Source organism: Galeopterus variegatus, unplaced genomic scaffold, assembly GCF_000696425.1.
Source record: "Galeopterus variegatus unplaced genomic scaffold, G_variegatus-3.0.2 Scaffold1275, whole genome shotgun sequence".
Classification (NCBI taxonomy): domain Eukaryota; kingdom Metazoa; phylum Chordata; class Mammalia; order Dermoptera; family Cynocephalidae; genus Galeopterus; species Galeopterus variegatus.
In genome coordinates this window covers 275,514-299,992 of record NW_007727386.1, presented here as the reverse complement: position 1 = coordinate 299,992, position 24,479 = coordinate 275,514, and the positions used below count along the sequence as shown (strand labels likewise).

General features: G+C 37.4%; 1 protein-coding gene across 1 annotated transcript in view; it reads right to left on the bottom strand.

The window, feature by feature from the left end:
* UIMC1 (ubiquitin interaction motif containing 1) overlaps positions 1–24,479 on the bottom strand; it is a 151,370-nt gene that overhangs the window by 24,268 nt on the left and 102,623 nt on the right. Inside the window, exons 9-10 of the mRNA XM_008576034.1 lie at positions 24,228–24,331; positions 18,164–18,317 (exon numbers count right to left, since the gene is read on the bottom strand). Coding sequence (XP_008574256.1) covers positions 18,164–18,317; positions 24,228–24,331 — 258 coding nt within the window. The remainder of the gene's footprint in view (positions 1–18,163; positions 18,318–24,227; positions 24,332–24,479) is intronic.

Genomic DNA, 24,479 nt, shown 5'->3' with positions numbered 1-24,479 from the left:
CTGTTTGCAGATGACATGATCCTATATATCGAACAGCCTCTACAAAAAAATTCTTGGAGTTGATAAACGATTTCAGCAAAGTAGCAGGATACAAAATCAACATACAAAAATCAGTAGCATTTCTATTCTCCAATAGTGAACATGCAGAAAGAGAAATCAAGAAAGCTTGCACATTTACAATAGCCACCAAAGAAATAAAACACTTAGGAATTGAGTTAACCAAGGATGTGAAAAATCTCTATAATGAGAACTACAAACCACTGCTGAAATCAGAGAGGATACAAAAAGATGGAAAGATATCCCAGGCTCTTGGATTGGAAGAATCAACATAATGAAAATGTCCATCCATACTACCCAAAGTGATATACAAATTCAATGCAATCCCCATCAAAATTCCAATGACATTTTTCTCAGAAATGTAAAGAACTATCCAGACATTTATATGGAATAACAAAAGACCACGCATAGCCAAAGCAATGCTGAGCAAAAAAAATAAAGCTGGAAGCATAATACTACCTGATTTTAAACTATACTACAAAGCTAAAATAACCAAAACAGTATGGTACTGGCATAAAAACAGACACACTGATCAATGGAATAGAATAGAGAATCCAGAAATCAACCGACACACCTACAGCCATCTGATCTTTGACAAAGGCCCTCAGCCTATACACTGGGGAAGAGACTGCCTCTTCAGCAAATGGTGCTGGGAAAACTGGACATCAATATGCAGGAGAAAAATGCTGGCGAGGTTGTGGAGGAAAAGGAACTCTCATACATTGTTGGTTGGACTGTAAAATGGTGCAACCTCTATGGAAAATGGTATGGCGGTTCCTCAAACAATTGCAGATAGATCTACCATATGACCCAGCTATCCCACTGCTGGGAATATACCCAGAGGAATGGAAATCATCAAGTCGAAGGTATACCTGTTCCCCAATGTTCACTGCAGCACTCTTTACAATAGGCAAGAGTTGGAACCAGCCCAAATGTCCATTGTCAGATGAGTGGATACGGAAAATGTGGTATATCTACACAATGGAATACTACTCAGCTATAAAAAAAAGAATGAAATATTGCCGTTTGCAACGACATGGATGGACCTAGAGAGAATTATATTAAGTGAAACAAGTCAGGCACAGAAAGAGAAATATCACATGTTCTCACATTTGTGGGAGAAAAAAATAAAAAAAAAAAAACACACACACACACATACAAAAAAAAAATCCTGGGGTGCGGGGGGGGGCACATAACAATTGCAATTCCTTGAAATTGATTCAACAAGCATACAGAAAGGATATTGTTGGGAGGGAGGTGGCAGAGGTAGGAGGGAGGGAGGTTATTGGCCACAACAATCAACAAAATAAAATATTGAATTAAAAAAAAATAAATAAAAATCCAAAAAAAAAAAAAATGTATACCACAGTTTCCTTATCCATTCATCTGATGATGGATACACTGAAAAATTTTAAATGGAATTATACTATACATATTGTTCCACACTTCCTTTTTCTGCTATCAATGACTCATGGACATCCTTCCATGTTAAAACATCTGCTCGTAATGATCTACTGTCTTCTTCCACAGTCACAGAATTTCTATGTGGATGTACCATTATTTATTATTTAAATTTTTATTTTTAATTAAACAATGAATATATTATCATATTCTAGATATAGAAATTTAAAACAATGCAGATAGAGTAATAAAGCCTTTCACAAGACTGCGCACTTCTCTCTGCATATACACACACATACTTATGCATGGTCTTAATCCCGGGCCCTTTCCCTGGAGATAAACCATTGCTACACTTGATGTACATCCTTCCAAATTCATTTATTCCCACAAAGAAACAGGTTATTTGGTTGTTGTGTGTGTGACTGATGCATAAACGGTTCTAAGTGTACATAATATTCTGCAATGTACTCTTGGAGATCTATGCACATCATATCTATCTCATTCAGTCATTCTTTTAGCTGATATTCATTATGTGATGGGCACTATTCTAGGCACATTATGGAACAAGATGGACAGCCTCTATCCTCATGGAGCTTACATTATTGCTAGACATTTGGTCAATAAGTAAGTAAATAAATAATACAATTTCAGGTGGGGATTGGGCAGGGGAGGGTGTTTTTTAACTACTGCATAGTACTCCACAGTATGAATTATCAGTTTGGGAAAGTGACTTTTGAACTTTTTATTTGCTTCCTGGAGTAAGAAATACATTTTACACTGTTGTCCAAAACCCATCCTAGAAATGTGCATGTGCAAATCCAAACCTCACCCATAGACAACTGAACAAGTATTTCATGAAATAATGCTTATTCTTACTAAGGGTGATGCACTGAAATTTTTTATTCTGTTCTATTTCATTTTTAAAAAAACAAGCTAATCATGACCTGCTAAATTGTTTTCACTGTCCACTAATAAATAATTGTGACCTCGAAAATAAATAAATGAAGGAATGAATGAATGAATAATTAATTAATTAATTAATTAATTAATTAAAAGTCGAGCACTCAATGGTATATTCACAGGGTTGTGCAACCATTACCACAATCAATTTTAGAACATTTTCATCACTCCAAAAAGAAACCTATTCAAGTTATCAGTCATTCTCCATTTTCCCCTAAACTCTCAGCCCTAGGTAACGACTAATTTATTTTCTGTTTCTGTGGATTTGCCCATTCTGGGCATGTCATATAAATGGAATCATACAATACGCAGGCTTTTGTGACTGGTTTCTTTCATCTAACGTTTTCAAAGTACATCCATGTTGTAGCACTCCTTCGGTACTGCCTATTAATCCTAATATGTTTCTTCTGCCCTCCTAGAGACTATTTCATATCTTTTCCAAATCCTCAAACCTCCAAGATACCATCCTGACTCCTCTTTCACCATTCCTTTCTTTCCAAAGTTTCGGCACCATTTTACATTTCCACTAACAATGTACTAGCGTTCCAATTTCTCTACATCCTTGCCAATGCTTATTTTTTAAATAGTCATCCTAGTAGGTATAAAGTGGTATCTCATTGTGATTTTGACTTGCATATCCCTGATGACTAATGATGCTGAGTATCTTTTCATGTGCTTCTTGGCCAGAGAATATCTTTCTTTGGAGAAATGGTTATTCAAGTGCTTTGCCCATTTTTTAATCGGGCTGTTTGTCTTTTCTGTCAATGACTGATAATATATTCTAGATACTAAACCCTTATCAGATGTATGATTTGCAAATAATTTCTCCCATTCTGTAGGTTGTCTCTTTACTTTCTTGATAGTATCCTTTGATTAACAAAGCTTTTCATTTTTATGAAGTCCAGTTTATTTTTTTCTTTTGTTGCTTGTGGTTTTGATGTTATATCTAAGAATCCACTGCCAAATCTAAGGTCTTGAAGTTTTATCCCTAAGAGAGTTTTATAGAAGTGTTATTTAGCACTTACATTTAGGTCTTTGATCCATTTTTGTATATGGTATGAAGTAGTGGTCCAACTTCACTCTTTTGCATGTGGATATTCAGTTGTCCTAACACCATTTGTTGAAAAGACAAAGATGTATCTGAAGAGTAGTCTACTTCCTCCTTTCTAATCTGGATGCCTTTTATTTCATTTCTTTTCTAATTGTCCTGGCTAGAACTTCTAATACCAAGTTGAATAGAAGGGGGAAGAGTGGACATCCTTGTCTTGTTCCTGATCTTAGGGAAAGCTTTCAGTCTTTTACCATGAACTATGATGTTAGCAATGGGTTTTTTCATAGATTCCTCTCCATGAGGTTGAGGAAGTCCCTGTTCATTCCTAGTTTGTTGTACATTTTTATCATGGAGGTGTGCTGAATTTTGTCAAATGCTTTTTCTGTGTTTAGATGATTACACGGTTTTTGTCTTTGATACACTGATTTTCTAATGTTAAACTAACCTTTCAGACTTTTTTTTTTAATGAGAAAAAGAGAAACGTGTAAGAACTCCCTCACTGTTATACCACCAAAACTATTAATCCACTGGCATCTGTACCCATATACTCTGCCCTTCCCTCCTACTACAGAAGATGAATTGCCCACACAGCTATCTAAGGCCAACTTTTCCATTTGATGCTGGACCCTAATTAAAGACTTCTTTCCTGCCATCATTTCCCCTGAATTAATTTTTCTCTTTTTTATACTATTCCCATCAGCATACAAATATGCTAAATATTTCCCACATGGTTATTTCTAGACTTGTATATCCTACTGTCTACTCAACATCTCCACTTGGTTATTTACTGGACATCCTAAAATTATGTGCAAAACCAAATTGTTAATTTGTTTCTCCAAAGCTGCTCCTGCCACTCTCAAAAAACAAAGTCATCATTAACCTAGCTGCTTGAGGCAAAATCTTGATTTCACTCAAGTCTCCTCTTTCATACTTCAACAAATCCTGTAGCTTCACCCTTCAAAATCCTTCAAAATGTTCCCAAAATTGACATGACAACTTCTTCACCTCATAGCTACCACTATGATGCAAGCAAACATTAGATCCTGCTTGGAATAATGCAATAGCCCACTGCTTAGTCTCCTTGATTGTATCTTTGCTACTGTCACTCTACAGACTTTTTCCCACATAGCAGCCAGAGTTACATCACTCCCTTATTCTCAATCCCTCTAAGGATTTTCATCATATTTACACTAACGTGCAAAAACCCCACGTGATTTGACTACTGCTTCTCTCTCTCTTTTTTCCACCTGTTGCATGTCCTAGTTCAGTTATTGTGGCTTCCCTCCAGCTCTCAGAAATAAGCCAAACGCAATCTTGCTTTAGGGCCTTTATATTTATTCCCTTTACATGGAATGATTATTTGAATATCACCTCAAGAAGTCTCCTTTGATCTTTCTGTTTAAAAGAGCTCCTCCCTTCCCCCCCTTCTCTGCTCCAGTCATTCTCCATCCCCTGGTTCTTGTCTCATTTTTCTTATGTGGGTTATAACACACTAAATAAATATCAACTGGGTTGTCAGTAAAGAGACACAAATAATGTGGTAAAAACAACATAGTGATCTTCTGAATTACTCCGAAGGGCTCTCTAAGCTAAGTATCCTGCAATGGGCTTAGCCAGAAACCTGAGTCAAGGTTGCCTTCTCTCATCTTGACCTTCAGTCACAAAGTTTGATTCTCTTACCAAAAGATTCTCAAATCAGTCCACTTCCACTAACACTGCTTTATTGTCTGTCTCCCTGCTCATAGTTTCAATCCCTACAATCCATCTTCCACACTGTTCCACAAATAACTCGGGTCCAGCATTACCAGTGGCAGTACCAGCAAGCCTTCCCTGGCACAAGAAGGCCCCAAATCTCTAAACTCACACAGGACCCTATGTGCATACCTACGACACTACCTCTCACACAACATACTAATTATTGCTTTACCTGTTTATCTCCTCCCGTAGACTGTCTCTTAATCACTTCAGTATTCCACATTCTTGGCATAAAATTGACACTCAATGTAAATGTATATTTAATAAATCTATTTGGCTAGGTAGTTTCTTATTCACAAGTTCAGTGGGGTATTTTCTTGGTTTTAAGAGTAACAGAATATTTTTATAACTTAGATGAAAATGTCTCTAGAGTCCAATCTGAAATAACTCTTGAAACAGAAAGACCCTATATCTGTCTCGTTCTATTCAATAAATAAATTGTTGTTGTTTTCTCAGGTACTAGAATTGCTAATCTTATTCTACTAGAGATAGCTTCTAATTCAAAAATCCTATATGACTATGTTGATAGTCCCTAAAAAAGACAGGCATCACTGGGTCCATTCACAATGTCCAGGATACAATCCAAAATAACAACATATAAAGAGAATTTTTAAATGTGACCTGTTTTCAATTTATAGGGGAACAACAATTCAAATGACTACAGATTTGTTATCAGATATTATGGAGGCCAGAAGACAGTGGAACAAAATCTTTAAAGTGCTGAAAGAAAAGGAAAAAAAAAAACAAGACTAAACCTGTCAACCCAAAATTCTACATACAGTAAAAACATCCTTCAAGAATGAAAGTAAAATCAAGGAATTCTCAGATAATGAGAATGCTAAGGAAGTTTATTACCAGTAGACTTATACTACAAGAAATGCTAAAGGCTTCAGGTGGAAGGGAGATGACTCTAGATTGACACTCAGATCACCAGGAAGAACTGAAAAGTATCAAAAGCAGTAAATATCTAGTAAATACAAAATACTATTTTCCTCTTGATTTCGTTAAAATACACAGGACTGTTTAAAGCAAAAATTATAACATTATGTTTTGGAGTTTGTAATGTATGAAGATGTACATGTGACATATGACAACTATTGCATAAAAGAAAGGGAGTATAAACACACAGTTTTACCATAAATTTTTAAACAATATATTGACTATGATATTGGATTTAGTATTCTGAAACATGTTTTTTTCTTTTTTTAAAAAAGAAACATCTGAATATTCATGGAAGACTCTTTAGAATACATTACCAGCTTTTTGGTTGAGTATCCCAGCTCTTGCCACTTTCTAGGTATGTGATCTTGGGGAAATAATTATTTCCCTGTTAAGCCCTATCAATTTTCTCTTGTATAAAAGTAGAGTAATACCTGCCTCAAAAGATTGTTTGAGGATTAAAACAGAATACCAAAAGCACAATTCCTGATATATAGCAGGTGCTCATAAGTGGTGTCTACTGTTGGTTAATGTTAGGTATGGTTTAGAAAGACACGACAAATTAAATTTTTTACTTAATGGAAAAATAATACCTCGTTATCAAGCATTTCCTTTATATCAGACCCTCAGAAAACTCCTTAGTAAAAAATCAGTCTGTGCATGGTCAATCTTCACAGCCACTGCTGAAAGTAGTTGTTCATCTGATCTTTTGACTTTGCACACATGCTTTTACAGAAGTGACTTATGTCACATGGACTCTGTTCCCCAGGAAAGAATATGAATCCATCAAACTGTTTCTTCCACTTTCTGTTTTTGTTTTTTGGTTTTTTTCCTGTTTCTTTCAATTTTCTAATTGAAAAGCTGATAAGGTCAATTCTGATGAGATGAGATTTCATGTCTACACTCAGAGGTGAAAGATTCTAGTACTCTGCTTTCCTGTAAGTGACTGAGGCCTCCATGGTCTCCTCAAACTTTCCCCCATGTGTATCCCATCTCTAAGCATTGGAGGCAGAGTGATATCAATGAAGAAAAATGCTAGCTCTGGAGTCAGGCAGACCTAGGTGTGGACCTGGGCTTTGCTGCTTACTGACTGCCTAATACTGGACAAGTACTAAACCTCTCTGATACCAGTTTCATCATCAGTAAAATGGAGATAATAATAACTTGTCCTGTTAGGTAATTATAGTCCACACTGTGGCTCTAAGATAGTTCTAATGGAGATCAGTGATCTAATACTAATTCCTTGAGCTTTTTTCTCTTTTTTAAAATACTCTAGATGCCTGAATTAAGAAATGTGACTAGATCATGAAGTGAGAGAACTTCTCTAAAATGGTTTTAAGCTGTTAATATTCCTTCAACACATAATGCCTTGGGTATTAACGCAGGTGTTAAAAAGAGCTATTTTATTTTCCAAGGAAGGAATAAGCACATCTGGAAGAAGAAAACTGCTAAAAGAAATCCTGAATCCTGGCTCTTCAGAACCAAGGCACAATGAACAGGAGTAACTGAAGCAAAGGCAAAGTCAATGTTAAGAGGAAGAAGACAGGAAGAACAAAGGCACTGAGAACTCAGGCAGCATAGATTGCAGTCAGTCTGCCATTTCATATGCCACATCATACAACTTTATTAATGCACCATAATGGAGCTCACATGAGGAAATGTTCCAAAGAAAGGTTGAATGAAAGTTGTTAGAAGACAACTGAGACCACAGGGGTGAGAGTGGGGGAGGACACACATTTCTACATTATCAGTCCAAGAGGAGAGATTTACATGCAGTATACCATAAGTCTGGAGTAGAGGTACTAGTCTAAGATTACATCCAGTAGCTAAGAGTCATAATGTTAGTACCATGGGCATTCAAATAAAATAATGGTCTCTCCAGAAAACACCAAACAGTTATTCAGTGAAGCCTATTAAAGATGAATCTACTTTATGGCCAGTAAGACCAAGTGCTCATGCTCTGTTCTTTTTTTTTTTTTTTTTTTTATGATGACCGGTAAGGGGATCTTAACCCTTGACTTGGTGTTGTCAGCACCACGCTCACCCAGTGAGCTAACCGGCCATCCCTATATGGGATCCGAACCCACGGCCTTGGTGTTATCAACACCACACTCTCCCGAGTGAGCCACAGGCTGCCCCTCATGCTCTGTTCTAAAACATCCTTTTCTTAAATGTGTTTGCATTTTGTTTTAAAAGCTGTTCGTGTCATTTTGTTACTTGGTCAAAAAATACTTACCCATGAGGACTTCAGCCACAACCCCCCAACATTCACAACCAGCCCAGCGACAACCACTGAGCCACTGCCGGAAGTGCCCTGGGCTCCTGAGCCAGGGTGGTGGGTAGCTAAGGGCCTCAGCCATACCTCCACCCCATCCGCATCAAGCCTAGTGATGACCACTGAGCTGCCTCCAGAAACACCCCGGGCTCCTGTTCCGGGGCAGTGGGGGACCAAGAGCCTTAGGTCACCCTGCCCCCAACATCTGCAACCAGCCCAGTGATGATCACTGAGTCACTGCTGGAAACACTCTGAGTTTCCGAGCCAGGGCAGTGGGGGGTAAAGGGCTTCAGCCACACACTCCTGGCATCTGCATCCAGCCCAGCAACAACCAAGCTGCCACTGGAAGCCCCCTGGTCTCCCCTGCCAGAATGAGGGGGATGCCACGGGCCTCAACCATGCTCCTCTTCCTTCCTCCTCCTCCCACTCTGTTTCCCTCCCCTTTTCCTTCTCGCCCTTCCCCACCTGCTCCACAACATCTTAGAATGTAAAAAAATAATAAATTTTTAAAAAACACTTCCCCAATGATAACAAATTATTAAGCACATTTTGTATAATTTGTTAAAGTCAAAAACTATAAACAACTTTATGAATATAAAGAATTTCTAACAGCATGTTAGATAAATGCTTATGACATAATAATGGGAGGAGGCCAAATATATATAAATATATATATATATATATAAACATATACATACACATACATACATGGTCCTCCATATCTGTGGGTTCCACATCCATGGATTCAACCAACCTTGGATCAAAAATACTCAAAATAAATAAAGGGGGCAGTGGACCGAACATATACAAACTTTTTTTTCTTGTCATTTTATCCTAAACAATACAGTATAACAACTATTTGCATAACATTTACACTGTATTAAGTATTATAAATAATCTAGAAATGATTTAAAGTATATGGGAGGATGTGCAAAGGTTGTGTGCAAATATTTCAGGAACTTAAGCTTCCTTGGATTTTGGTATCCAAGACAGGCCCTGGAACCAATCCCCCCATGATATCGAGGGACAACTCTGTGTGTGTGTGTGTATATGTGTACAAAATAGGTATCAGAATCCCAATACTGGAGCGGGGGAATGCTTGTTCCCCTAAACTCCAAAAAAAAGCATAAAGAAATAAACTAAAATACTCACTAGTCAGTTTTATTTCTATCACTTTTATATTCAGGGGGAAAAGTATATTTTTAAATTCCCAGTTGCCTTGAAGATATGTCCCAATTCCTTTAAATGTACCACTTTGGGCATCCAGTCTTTGCTGATCCCTGGACCAGGCCACCAACCTTCTCCTCCTATTTCTTTAGCTTCCTCCTCCCATCATCAATGGCACTGAATTCTTTATTCTTTCTACTTGCTGCCATCCTCCCTTAATTCTGCATGGATTCCTATACTCTTCCCCATATCAGTGCCACTTCTGTTCACACCGATTACATCTTTCTGCAGGATCAGCACTGCTTCTTCTTCAAGAAATAAAAGCTTTGACAATATTCACACAAGGAGGAGGCTGCTGTCTCAGGATGCATAAATCTGACAACTTGGTGAAAACTGATTGGTGAGTGGAAAAAACCTGGAAAGCACCTTTGAAGCAAAAAGCAAATCATTTACTAAAAACTTATATAAACTGATAAGAACAATACTAAGATCCCAATAGATGCTGGGGCAAACTTCAGAGAACAGTTCTTCAAAGAAGAAATGCAAATGGGATTTTTTTTAAAAAGAAAAAAATTTTCAACTTTACTACTAATCAAAAAAATACAAAGAAATACTACACTGACACATCATTATCACCCGAAGTCCACAGTTTGCATTAAAGGTTCACTCTTGGTGTTGCACATTCTATGGGTTTGGATGAATATATAATCACAGGTATCCACAATCAGCATTACACAGAGTAGTTTCACTGTCCTAAGAATCCTCTATGTCCCACCCATTCATCCTTCCCTCCCACCAACCACTGGAAACCACTAATCTTTTTAATGTCTCAATTTTGCCTTTTCTAGAATGTCATATAGTCAGAATCTCACAGTATGTCACCTTTTCAGATTGACTTCTTTCACTTAGTAATATGCATTTAAGCTGCTTTCATGTCTTTTCATGGCTTGATAGCTTATTTCTTTGATTAGTAGTAGTATTTCAACTTTACTACTAATCAAAGAAATACATTTATTATTACATACCAAATATGCCATTTTTTTAAAAAAAGAATATTCCTCAGTATTTGGAATGGTGTGGCAAAAGGAACACTCATACGTTGCTGGTGAGAACTGAAATGAGTATAACCTTTCTAGAAAGCAATCTTAAAACTTTATGCATATAATCTAGTAATTCTTTTAGTAATCCAATGTAAAGAAATCTAATCAGAAATTCAGATAATTTACAGACAACAAGGTTCATTGCTATTTTAATAGAAAATAGCAATCTTCAATAGAAAAAAAATAGGTTGAAAAACAATGCCCCAAATTAGAGGAATGATTAAATATGAAGCCTTCCCTTATCCCACCGATCAGAATTAATCCCTTCTTCCTCTGTTGGTAGTTAGTGCCTCTATTTCAGCCTTCAAATGAGTTATATTATACTTAGTCATACCCAAGTTGGTTTCGCTCACTGAACTATAAATTTTCTGAGTACAAATTTGAGGGACCATTCAGCTCTGTATCATATCTCTTACCACCTCTTGAGCTTCCCCTCCTCACCCCCAGCATCTAGCAAAATATTCACTAATAGCAGGACATAAAAACTTTTTGTTACATTGAATCACTGTAAAAAGCAAATAAGCAATGACTTCAGAGACAGTATAATTTTATAAAAAAAAAAAAAACATACACACACACATAAAAGATACTAATAAACATTAAATTTAGAAATGACTCAATTTAACCCTAATCTAGAATAAACTCAATTCCATGAGATTGCAGGAATGAGTATTAGATCAAGGTAGTCAGAATCAGCAGTCATGTCCTTTACCCTTTCTCCTTCTTCCTACCTGGAACACAGATGTAAAGTCTAGAGATGCAGAAGCCATCTTGAAATCATGAGTCAAGCAGCCACAAATTTAGGATTGTGGAGCCAAAAGGCAAATGCCTAAGTCCTCCATTACATCACCAAGCTACAGTTTCACTCCAGACTTGTTATGTGAGAAAAAGAAATCCCATGTGTTAACAGTTCTTTCTGTTACTGTGACACAGAATTTTCTGAAAGATACTAATAGAATTTCTGATAGGTACTAGTAGGGTTCTCCTTTACTTGTTCTGACTTGTAAACAATACATACCCATCCACTTGGTTACAGTGACTAGATGAGGGGTGGACACCTGAATCTAGTAAGTCCTATCAGAGTCTTTCTCTAGACTGACCTTTCTCCTGTGTCAGAAGAAAGAACTCCTCCTCTTGATTAAAAGCTAAAAATCTCTGGCTTCCTACCGCTTAAAAAGAGCCTATCTGTTGAATAGAGACAAGTAGAGTCAAAAGATGGAGAAAGACATCATCTGAGCTCCTAGATTCAGCTCTTCCCGAACCCTAACCACTTCACAATTACTACCCCAAACTAACTTCTCTTCTTTGCTAAACGTTACTGAAATTATATTTCTAACACTTGTATCCAAGAGTCCTATATGCTACAGTGGGGTGAACACACAAATAATTCTTTTAGAGTTGAAAAACACTTTGCCCCATATTAACCTCATAACTCGAGTTACATGTGTCATTCTCCAACAGACTACTGTTTTCTTTCATAATGCCCATGCTACAACCACACTGAATTGCTTGCTCTTTCCTGTGCACCATTCACATTTTTCTATTTATGTCATTTTGCTCATGTTCTCCTACATTAATGCCCTTTCCTCTCAATCTCTAATCACATTTCCTCTGAAACACCACAGGATTTTATCTGTATGTCTCTTAGTAGTTTTGAACTTGTATTCGTTATTCACGTGAACTGTAATCTCAGTGAGATCAGGGCCTATGTTTGATTTGTGTATCTCCCCAAGGGTCAGTCTGTTTCCAAAATTCATGTTATTTTTATTAAACCTATGTTATTTTGCAATTGTTAACACCTCAATAGTTAGGTGCCAACAGCAATATACTAAATCTAATCATTCTGGATATCACAAAAGCCACATTAATACAAGTGAGAAAACTGAATGGGGGTACAAACTACATTCAGATAGGCAAATGCAGGTATATAAAATAGAAAAAGTCCAACTGTCAAATATAAGAAATGTGTCTGTCTTAGAGATGTTCAGGTCCTACAGATTTTTTCTGAGTCACCCAAGTCAAGTCTATTCTAGGCCTCAGTCCTTCTCTGTTAGCTCTCACATGTATCTATAAGAAGGATCACTATCTCTCCCCATCCACCCACCCACCATCATTTTACCAAGATATATCCCTGAAGAGAAAATCCATGCCTGACAGTATCCTGACTCCAAGCCACAACCCTCGATCTAGACCCAAAGTATACACAATTAATGCCTTAAGCTTCCCTAATTCTTCTGTAATCTATTTCTCATCAATTTATTCTTACCTCTTTGACCCTTATGCCTTGCCTTTCATCTTTTCATTAGTTATATCAATTATGCATATACTTTATGGCTTATACTTTATATGTTAGCACACAGAAACACACACCTCAGAAAGACCACATAGACAGGAAAGGTGAGTCAGTAATAATAGCAGCTACCATTTATTAAATATCTATCACGTGTAGGCATAGTGCTAGGTACTTTATAAAGTATCTCTGTTTCTCATTGTAATCCTGATACTGTCAGACTAATTTTACAAGCGAGAAACCTAATCCTGAAAGAGGTAGGTAAGTTAACTTGTCAAATACTATCCAACTGACCAATATTACAGCTGACATTCAAGTCCAGATCTGTCTAGTTCTAAAGCCCATGTTTCTCCCACTCTATCATACTGCCAAAAATAAAACACTGACTCTATTCTCCCAGCTTTTGTCCCCCACCCCAATAATCTACTGTCTATACAGCAGCCAGAGTTATCTTCTGTTTAAATATTAATTCTTTATTCAAATCCCTCCAAGGACTCCTCCCTTGCTGAAAAGAAAAGCCACAGTCCTTAATATTGCCTAAAAGAGCCCTGTGATCTGTCCACCTGCCCCCACCCTTCACCCAGTTACACCTCTGATCTTATTATTTATCTCTCCTTCACTTACTCCACTCCAGCTTGTTCACACCTAAGGGTCTTTGCATTTACTGTTCCCTCTGCCTATAATACTCTCTCCTCCCCACCTCTAGATACTCTTAGCTTATTCCCTCACTTCCTTTAGGTCTCTACTCAAATGTCACCTTCTTAATGGGACATTCCCTGACTACCTATTTTAAATTGCTATCTCCTAACCTCGGTACTCCCTATCCCCCTCTTATGCTGCTTTATTTTTTCTCCAAAATACTTATCATCACTTGACATAATGTATATTTATTTGTTTACTGTCTGCCTCCTGCTACCAGAATATAAGCTCTATGAAAACAGAGACTTTATATTCTATTCACTGTATCTGGTAATAATAGGTACTTAATAAATATTTATTGAATGAGTAAATGGGAAGATTTATTCTTCCTAGGTGTTTAAATAAAAATGGTCTCAAATACAAAAAAGCAAATGCAAAAGCCATCTGCTTTTGTTGTAATCTAGATCAACTTAGCCAATCTTCTCCCTTCAAACAATCCCTTTGAAGAACATTCCCTCTAATTTTTTCATAGTTCTAAATAGACAGCCATGTCACTGAGCAACACTGAGCAGACTGAGACAACTTAACCAGAGTGTAGTATTATAATCAAATAAAACTTATAGCAAAGTTAATCAGACACATATTTAATGATATGCATAATTGTTATTGTGCTCATGGTAACTAGACATAAATGGTAGATGCTTCATGTAAATTACTCTAATTACTATTTCTTTTACACAGCCAAACCAAGCATGTCTAGGATCAGCTTCAGGGGAAAACAGGAAAGAGGGGAAAGATGGATACTTAACTCTGGAAGGTAAGTCCTCTCTTATGCCACACCTTAGGCACTGGTCTAATGGTCTCCCAGCCTGGGTTATGTGGCTTCAAGAAGAGTAACTCTTTTCCTTCCCCAATGGGAGAAGCCTCCTTTTACCAAAGGTTAAAAATGAGGTTGGAGGCCTGGCCTCTGTGTACAGTCATAAAGCTGAGAGGAACTAGAATAATCACTAACTTTTGCCTCTGGCAAGAAAGAAGGGGAGGAACAAGCTGCTGGGGAAACCAAATAAAGAGATCAGACCTACAGAAGACCTTCTGTATGCTAGGCACGCTAGTAGGCGCTTCCCATAATTCCTTTCTAATTACTTCCCCAACCTATCTGTACCCCTAAACTCTGTTCCCAGGAAAGTAGAGAAGTAAGCAGAGAATGGAATGGTTCCGGTGAGGACTCCCTGCCCCAAACTCTCTCTCATAAGGCCTAAAATGTCACTAGAGAAGGTGATTTAGGTTAACAAGCTAACACTACAAGGAAGATTAAAAGGAAGCTTTTGTTTAGTGGCCATTTCCTTGCTTCCTATCTTACCCAAACCCATAGGTGGGTAAAGGGCCCCCTACCTTCCTATGGGTTTATTCAAACAATAGGTTAAGACCAACCTCTCTAGGACATCATCCCTATTCACTGAAGCTCTCCTCTCTCCCATTGCACTTACTGTCAGGCACCCTCACTTGGGTACACAATCATTCACTTTTTGTCATCTTGTAATTAATTTCTTAGGTAAATGCTTATTTCCCCCATTGAGGCTGCAAGCTCCTTGATGAGAGAAATCTTGTCTTAAACTCCTTTAGTAATCCACATAGGCCTAGCACCATTTAAAACAAACAAAAAAAAAGTGTTCCATATGTAATTGGAGAAATCAAAGGTAAATAGGAAGTAAAAGGTGGGAGAAAGGAATCAAATTTCTAGTTCTAGGTAGAAAAGTTAGCATTGAATAGAAGGATGTATTCTACATTTGCCTTTATTATACTTCTCAACTAGTGTTTATAACAAAATTCCCTACGAAAAAGAAGGTGTGACTGTCATTCAGAATATAGCAGACATCTTCAGATGGAGGTCTGAGACATCTGGATCAGAGCTATAAGACACATAGTGCCAAGAATATAAGGACTTCCTATTATATCAGAAAACAAATTAACATCTATTATGTCTGAAAGTCTTCAAGACCCAAAGTATAAGTCCAATTGAGCAATATTAGACAGGGTCACTGACCCTGGACCAAACAGAATAAGGAGAACCTGAAAGGCTCTCCCTGAATGAGTGACAATGGTAAGTCTCAGTTTACTTTGCCCACCTGATGGTGTCAGCTTCTCAACAAGTTCAATGAGAACAACCTGGTTCTGGTGGCATAAGCCTCCATTTGGTTAGAAAAAAATTCAGAAACAAGCCTGAATCAATGTCAACAGCAAGTATTTGGGGATGTAAGTTCCCCTGTCCCACCATACTCCAGAAAGGAAGAACAGGCTTAAAAACAAATATCATGCAGCTGAAAGATATCTGACACTAATGAATGCCAAAACTTCCTGTTTAAGCACAAACTAGCAGAGTTCAGTATGGTAAATGTCAATAGGAGCTACCCTATACTATTCTTTATCTAATAATTCGGACCTGAACAAGGTCATCTATTTCTAGAGCTCAAAGGGGCATTCATCTTCTCAAACTCATTTATTTCTGGACGTCAATAGGAGCTACCCTATACTATTCTTTATCTAATAATTCGGACCTGAACGAGGTCATCTATTTCTAGAGCTCAAAGGGGCATTCATCTTCTCAAACTCATTTATTTCTGGACCTCAATGTTGAGTAAGTTATTGACTCAGATGACTAACATTAGCTGTGTTAAGTGTGCTTGGAGAGAGAGACAAGATAGTCTCTTCCCTCTCTGGTCACCAAATGCTCAGCTCCAGAATTCTTTCAGTCACTGGAATGCTCAGCTTAAAAAAAAAAATCAGACTAAAGAGCTACGTCAAATTAAAACTGCATTTAGATTCCAGTCCTTCAGTGCTCTTCCATTAAAAGGATTTGATGGCCAGATTTAGGTCCTCAACTCTAATAGTATTTAAAAGACTACAATACTATGAATAAAGGGCCTTAAAAATGATTACAAAATCTTTGATCTAGTAATTTCACTACTGGGGATTATAACAGTTCTTGAGTACTTACTATGTGCTAGGTATTGTGCTAAGCACTTTCCTTAAAATATCTTATTTCACCTCACAAAAACTGAACAAGGTAATTACAATTATTTGACAGATGCATAAAGGTAAGCTTGGAAACTAGCACAGGGTCACGCATTAGTAAGTGACAGATGTGGGACTCAACCTTAAAGTGATTGGATTCTAGAACCTATCTTTTTTACTACCACCCTACACTAGGAACAGAACCTGGGGAAATAACCCAAAAATACAGCAGCAACTTTAGGCATAATAGGCTCAAGTATCATATAATTATAATATGGCAACATGAAGCATTTTAAATATGCAATAAGTAAAGAGAGGCAATCCAGATTACAGAATATTAATGTAGGCATTAAAATGTGTTTACAAATAACTCAGTGACATGGGGGAAATTTTATGCTATAAATAGAAAGAGCAGAATACAACACTTTACATACAGTCAGATCTCAACTATGTAAAAAATATATCTGCACATGGAGAGATTGAAATTTACTGTTAAATAAAAAACGCAAGCTGCAGAATAATACACATAGTATAGTCCCATTTATGTAAACAGTACTGACTAATTTTAAGTATTCAATAAATGTAAACCATCGTTATTATCATTATCATTATTTTTATTATTACAATGAACATGTATTACTTTATTATAATCAGAAAAAAACAACAAATTTATTAAGTTGCAAGTTTAGGTACTTCCTTATTTAATAACTAACAAGTATATTACTTCAAGAAAATTAAATAACATATACCTTTCTTTCTGGCAATCTTAACTTATAAAATACTACACAATTATACAATTTCAGATTTAAATACACCTAAGTTACAGAAACCAAGTAGCACTGAGAACATGCAACACTTTCAATTATCTAAGGATTACATTCAGCACGGTGGACCAGAGAGAGCTGTGTAGAAACTATTATATTTAGAATTTAGGGCTGGCCAGTTATCTCAGTTGGTTAGAGCATGGTGCTGATAACATCGCGATCCAGGTGTTAGGGTCCAGGGTTCAATCTCTGTATTGGCCAACTGTACCTTAGAATTTTTTCAGCTGGTAGTTATCTCTAGGTAGAATTTCTATTTAAGGGGGAAAAAAACCCAACAAAAACTAACAACGCACCAGGGACTTATCTTGAATGAAAAAATGGGCAACTCTAAAACTCAGTTGCTCAAGTTCCACAGGAGTCTCAATATTTTAATATATAAAACAAAATGCAAGGTCCACTGCATTGTACTGATTTGTTGGCCTGCCTATTGCAAAGAATAAGTTGAGATATTAAAAGATAAAAGACTTTTCCTTCCCCTTCTCCTGAGGTATGTGTAACAAGATAGTATACCTGCCAAAAGTAATAAAGAATATGAAAGTACAAGAAAATTAATTAGATAGAAAAAAAAAAAGAGAGGAACAACAACTTTAACTTTGATGAAGAGCTGTCTGTTTTCCTTGCATTGCATTATTATACAGGATTACAAAACCACTACACAAAGAAAAGTAAGAGTTTGTCCTGATGAGGCTTTACCTGTATCTTGTCCCATCAGACCATTGCAGTACATGGCATGTCGCTCAATCTTTGTGAGTGGGAAGCCTTGGTCACACAGTGGGCAGAATACCTGGGTATTGGATGAGAGGGTGGAAGTAGGTATTTCTTTCTCAGCATCATCCCTGTTACCAACCTAAAAGAACATGACAAACAGCAACTGTAACACCTTTAGTTTATAAAATATCTTTTCCCCCAAAGAACTGCAAGAGACTCCAACCCATATATCATTTACTTTTTTTTTTTTTGTCTTTTGTCTTTTTTCCGTGTCTGGCAACGGATCGCAACCCTCAGTGTTGCCCCCGTACCGGACCGGGGACCGGCAACGGGATTGCAAACCTCGGTGTTGCTCCCGCGCCTCGCTCAGCCAGTGAGCGGGAACCGGTCTGTGTGTGGGATCCGAACCCTCGGGCGGGAGCGCCACCGCGCTTCCCAAGCGGCGCACGGGCCGGCCCTATCATTTACTTTTAAAGAGACAATACCAATCAAAGAGTTTACCAAATTCAGGACTAAGGACTGGGAGATACTGCTAATATAGTTAATACTTATTCAGTGCCTGCCAACTATGACTAAGCACTCTGCATGTATTATTCATTTAATACTAAAAAATCTTACAAAGATTATTAACACATCCTTTCTTACACACGAGAAAAGTGTTGTCCAAAACAGTAAAACAACTTGCACAAAGTCACAGAACAAATAAGTGGCAGAGTTGAAATTCAAACCAAAGACTATGGCTCCAAAATTTGAGTGCATTGACCTCTACCACACTGCAAGATACAGCCCTCATTTCAACAGTGCACTACATTTGCTGTGTTCCACATTTTGTGTATCAACAGCATATACTAAAGACACTTTTTCAATCTCACTTAAGAACTGTGTTCATTCTAAGTGACTTTAAGACATAAGCAGTTAGAAAATAAAAGAGCTATAAGCCAAAAGCAGCACAACTACAATTTAAGTTAAAAACCTAAGTCTGTAGACCAATAAGACATAACAGCTCTTGTGTTTTATTTGTGACTTTTTCGACTTAAAGAGGAAACTACAACCCAAGTATTTAAGGAGGCTCAAAGAAAAGTCATTAGTTAAAACAATCAATTCTGCCAAAGCCACTCTTAAACCTTCTCTTACTCCTCTCAATGTTTTATAGTCATCATTTCTCCTATAGTTGCTGGTATCTAAGAGGCAGTTTTATTCTACCTGTACAGGTTGGTCAGAGCCAAGAATTCTGCAGTTATTAATTCAACAGTATGCGTGAGCACTGCAGCACTACTGCCAAACACTTGCTTCAAAGGACAGAATGTCCTATCCAATCAATGTGAAACTGTCCTGCATTGCTACTGCTTCCATTTAAGAGCAAGGATGGCTGGCTAGTTAGTTTAAGTTGGTTAGAGCGTGGTGTTATAACACCAGCATCAAGGGTTCAGATTCTCTTACAGGCCAGCCACCAAAAAAAAACAAAAACAAAAAAACCAAAGAGCAAGGAGCACATGGGCTATCATTACACCCTACTACGGGGGGGAAACAATAAAACCTCTTCTGATACAAGAATAAAACAGAACCAAAACTGCAATGGGTAGATAATTTGACTTCTGAGGCAACTGGGGTTTTTTGGGGTTTTTTTGGTCTCTAAGTTTAAGTCATCCCTAAAATCTACTACTTGTGAGTGTGAGTAAGCAGAGAGAAACAGACCATCTAATTACCAAATCAAACAGTTTCTACAACTGCCAGAAAATGCCCTGTTTTTAACACACCTGGCTTTTACTAAAAAGACATACTCTAAAAGGGGAAAAATAGAAAGATGAGAAGGAACTAACAGTGCTTGAGTTCTTATACCATGCCAGGCTCCACCAAGTATTTTCCATATCCATTCCTCACAACAGCCCAACTGGACACAGTTGTCACTAGCTCCAGTATTACAAAAGGGGAAATCGAGGCTTGGAAAGGCAAAATGACCTACTGATCACAAAATCACACATGTTCAATCTAATCTCAAACACAGGCCTGTTTGGCACCAAAACCTTCAGTATTTCCATTCTACTGTTTTGTGACAGAAGCAAAAAGCCCTACATTCCATTTTGTGTCTGGAAGCTGAACCTGCCAGGTACTGGGAGACTAACTGGTTCTATATTCTTCCACAGTAGTGAGGAAAGTCAAGTGGGTCTGAAAGTCCTAGGTCCTATTTATTCCAAGCTTAGTCACTGAGCTTCTCACTTCCTCTGTTCATAAATCTCAAGGAAAAGTTGTCAAAAGTTGCAAGCTACTCGAGCAGAGAGGGGAAAAATCAATATATCCTAAAATTTGCAAGTAGTCTTGAGTTACTGAAAGTGGCAACTGAACAGTTACTTGGCTTTCTAAAGTTCACTAAGCACAGGAATGTTATATGACGTGGATGTTACTGGTGCTTTAGCACTATACTCCATTGTACTCATCACCAGCTTTATAAAATGCAGAGAATGGGGCCGGCCCCCCGGCTCACTTGGGAGAGTGTGGCACTGGTAGCACTGAGGCCACAGGTTTGGATCCTATATAGGGATGGCCAGTGTGCTCACTGGCTGAGCGTGGTGCAGACCACACCATGCTGAGGGTTGCAATCCCCTTACTGGTCGGGGGGAAAAATGCAGAGAATGTACCTTCAACTATTAATGTATTCAAGAGGGAGCAATCTGTCTATTATTGTCTCACTGTGAATATAATACCACTTCCAACTACCTTCAGAGGCAACCCAGAAGGTTTCTGAACATTTTTATATTAAAATAAGATATTTTCTCCAGCACCATCAAAAAAAGTCTATTTAAATATTAACTACTCTGGAGAAAACTTAAGGGGGAAAATACAAGCAAAGCAGCTTTTATTAGAATCATGCAGTCAGGGTCTCTGCAAAGCTGCTTCTACTTTTAAAATAACTATATACCTATTTCTTAAAAGAGGTACTCAGACACTGAATCTTGATCTGTTAAAAGGTTAGTGGTCCTTGTCTTCTGGCCTCAAAAGAAACCTCACCTTCAGAAACACACCCAGTGAAAATAAAAGCATGTCCTGCAAATCACCAAGTCCTCTACCCCTGCACCATCCACTCTATGTGTAGCTTAGAAAGCTGTTTGTTTAGATCTTTCCCCTCTTACCCTAGGATTCTTAATGGAGTTTACTTAAAAACTAACTGATTAAACTAGCTGTTTGACTCTGAATAACTTCCATTAACTCTGAGAACAGACTTTCTCTGTGAGACTCCAATTAAGGGAAACTCTCATGCAAGATATTCAGAAAACATTATTTCCAAAGAAACCTAACTAATGTGGGAAATCAAAAGGGACTACAGTTCTGCCATGAATATTCCAAATACCTCAAATAATGTCGAGCAATTCTCGGTCATTTGTAAGATAATATCACTGAACAGCCACAATATATTATAAAGCAGTAAAATAATTGTTTCCATATGCATATTTCTACTTGTGCCAAATCTGCTATGTGTTTTATATTCTTTATCTAATTTAATCTTCAGATCAACCCAGTAAAATAGGTATCTTTGCCTCCATTTTATATATGACGAAATGAAATTCAGAAAAGCATTCATTCCTCTTCTGTGCTCCCCTAGTGCCCCAGGAATCTATCATCATATATGTCAGACCACATTATAATTACAGATACTTACAACGGGGTTACATTCTGATAAACCCATCATAAATTGAAAATATTGTACATCAAAAATGCATTTAATACACCTAACCTACCTAACACCATAACTTAGCCTAGCTAAACACCCTCAGAACACTTACATTAGTTTACCTTAAACATGCTCAGAACCCTTATATTAGCCTACAGTTGGGCAAAATCATCTAACACAAAGCATATTTTATAATAAAGTGTTGAATATCTCATGAAATTTATTGAATACTGTATTGAAAGTGAAAAACAGAATAGTCGTACGGGTACTCAAAGTATCATTTCTACTGAATGTGTATTGCTTTTGCACCACTGTAACATTAAAAAATCGTAAGTCAAACCATCATAAGTCAGAGACTGTATAATTATCTGTTTATGCATCTGTCTACTCCCTTACCAGGACCCTTTGAGGGTAAGAATTGTCTTTTTCTTATTTATATTCAAATCCTAAGAGTCTAAAACAGTGACTAGCACGAAGTATACAAACTATAAATAACTGCCTCATAACTGAATAAAACGATTTATTAATTTGCCCAAAACGTCACAAAGTGATAGGGCTGAGATTCAAAGCCATGTCTTCTAATTCCAATGTTTAAACTCCTTGCACTACACCATACTACCTTTCAATAAACAACAAATTTTAGGACAAAGATCCCTATACACAGATTCCAAGGGCAAGAGTCCACACTCTTTATGATTCTATCCTTGTGCACATAAAATATTCAATGCCATCTTTCTAATAAGTGGCTTGTATCTAGTAAGTGATTACTCAATGACTTAAAAACTACAGTAGCTATAACTTCTTTTAATGGAAATTTCTTAGACTATTTACAGACATCCACAGATATCAGCAAACAGCAACACTAAAAAGAGGACAGTCAATGTGAAAAAGGCTATACACAATTCCATCTATCTGATGTGTAGTAGGGCAGACATGTACAGTATGAATTCTAGATAGAGTTCATGCTCTTTGACCCAAACAAAAAATAGTCTTCCTTGCAGTCATGCATGGGTAAGAAATCAGCCTTGATTAATTAACTAAAGGCTTGTAGGGATTCTTCTGTATGTTAGGACGACTGTGTTAATAATACTGTTTCTCCATTCCCATTTAGAAGGTTCTGTTTGCTGCCTGGGAAAAGGACTCAAAGGCCATTTTGACATTATCTAGTAGGATCTGTCCTCTGTTCTCTGTGGCATCAGGGAAACTTGGTCTGTCTGGAAGCTGAACCTGCCAGGTACTGGGAGACTAACTGGTCTCCCAGTTGTGACAGATCAGGTTCCATGGAACCAAGTGGTGTGCATGATTCATGAAAGCAGAATTTCTACCCAGTTACTTGCAGTACAGAGACTAGGGAGGGGATCTAACTTCTACTACAAAAACTTCAGAAGAACCTAGAATATAAACCCAGAATATAAAAAGGACTAAGAAAATTAAGTCTTTTTTAAGGTGCTCAGATAGGACAGTATAACAAATGTAACCAAAATCTTTTATTTCCACAAAAGAATTCATTTAATTCTCAGGCTGCTTTTCACAGCAACAGAGTTTAAAGATTTTAAATTCTTTAAAAGAATTCCTGGCTAGCTAATTTCTCAGAATCAACATGAAAAATGCACACTGAGAATCTTAACTAGAAGTATGAACTTGCATCAATCAGCTTGGTGGTTGTTGCCAGGTATGCAAAGTTAGGAAAGGTAATGATGCAAATAGAGATTTGCTTATTTTATCATGCAGCTATCTTGACTTTGCATTTCTGATCACATCTAGAAATTAGGGATGAAAGTTATGTTTATGTCATAATATAAATATAGAGATTTTTTTCCCCAAGATTGTATCTCTGTTATTTATCAGTATATAATGGAAAACGCCCTAACTTTGAAGATAAATCTGTGTTCGAATTCTAGTTTTACCATTATGAGCAGCATGAATTAGAGCAAATTACTTAAACATCCTAAGCCTTTGTTTCTACATCTGTAATAGAAATAATAATGCATATAAAAATACTTAAGAAATGGAAACTACTGTTATTCTTAGAAACAGTGCTAAACAGGTAACTTTAAGAATCTGTCCCTGAGGGGCCGGCCCGGTGGCACACTGCTACAGTGCGCCACTTGGGAGCGCGGTGGCGCTCCCGCTGCCGAGGGTTCGGATCCCACATACAGACCGGTTCCTGCTCACTGGCTGAGCGAGGTGCGGGCGCAACACCGAGGGTTGCGATCCGTTGCCGGTCACGAAAAAAAAAAAGAATCTATCCCTGAGATAAGTGTCCCAAAAGCTAAAACCCTCTTTCACCTGAATCTTTTCAGCCAAGGTCAATGTTGCATCAGAGAGAGGACTACCAACAGAAAAAAACCACTGAGAAAAATTACAGAGGAGAATATTCACCTCCTTTTCTGCCACTATTTTTCTTACTTCCTCTGGGGTCTCTCTGCTACCTGGAGAGACTTCTCCTTCAAGGTCAAGACTTTCAGGGGAACTTAGCTGGGTCTCTGTAATTAAAAAAGTTAAAATCTCATTAATTTTCATTTTGTAATTTCATAGTTAAAAAAAAAAAAACCTACGTTCCCTAAAATTCAGGGTATAATAATGCTGCAGTGGCGAAACAGATCTAGTTTGTTTCTTCTTAAAGCTTTATTG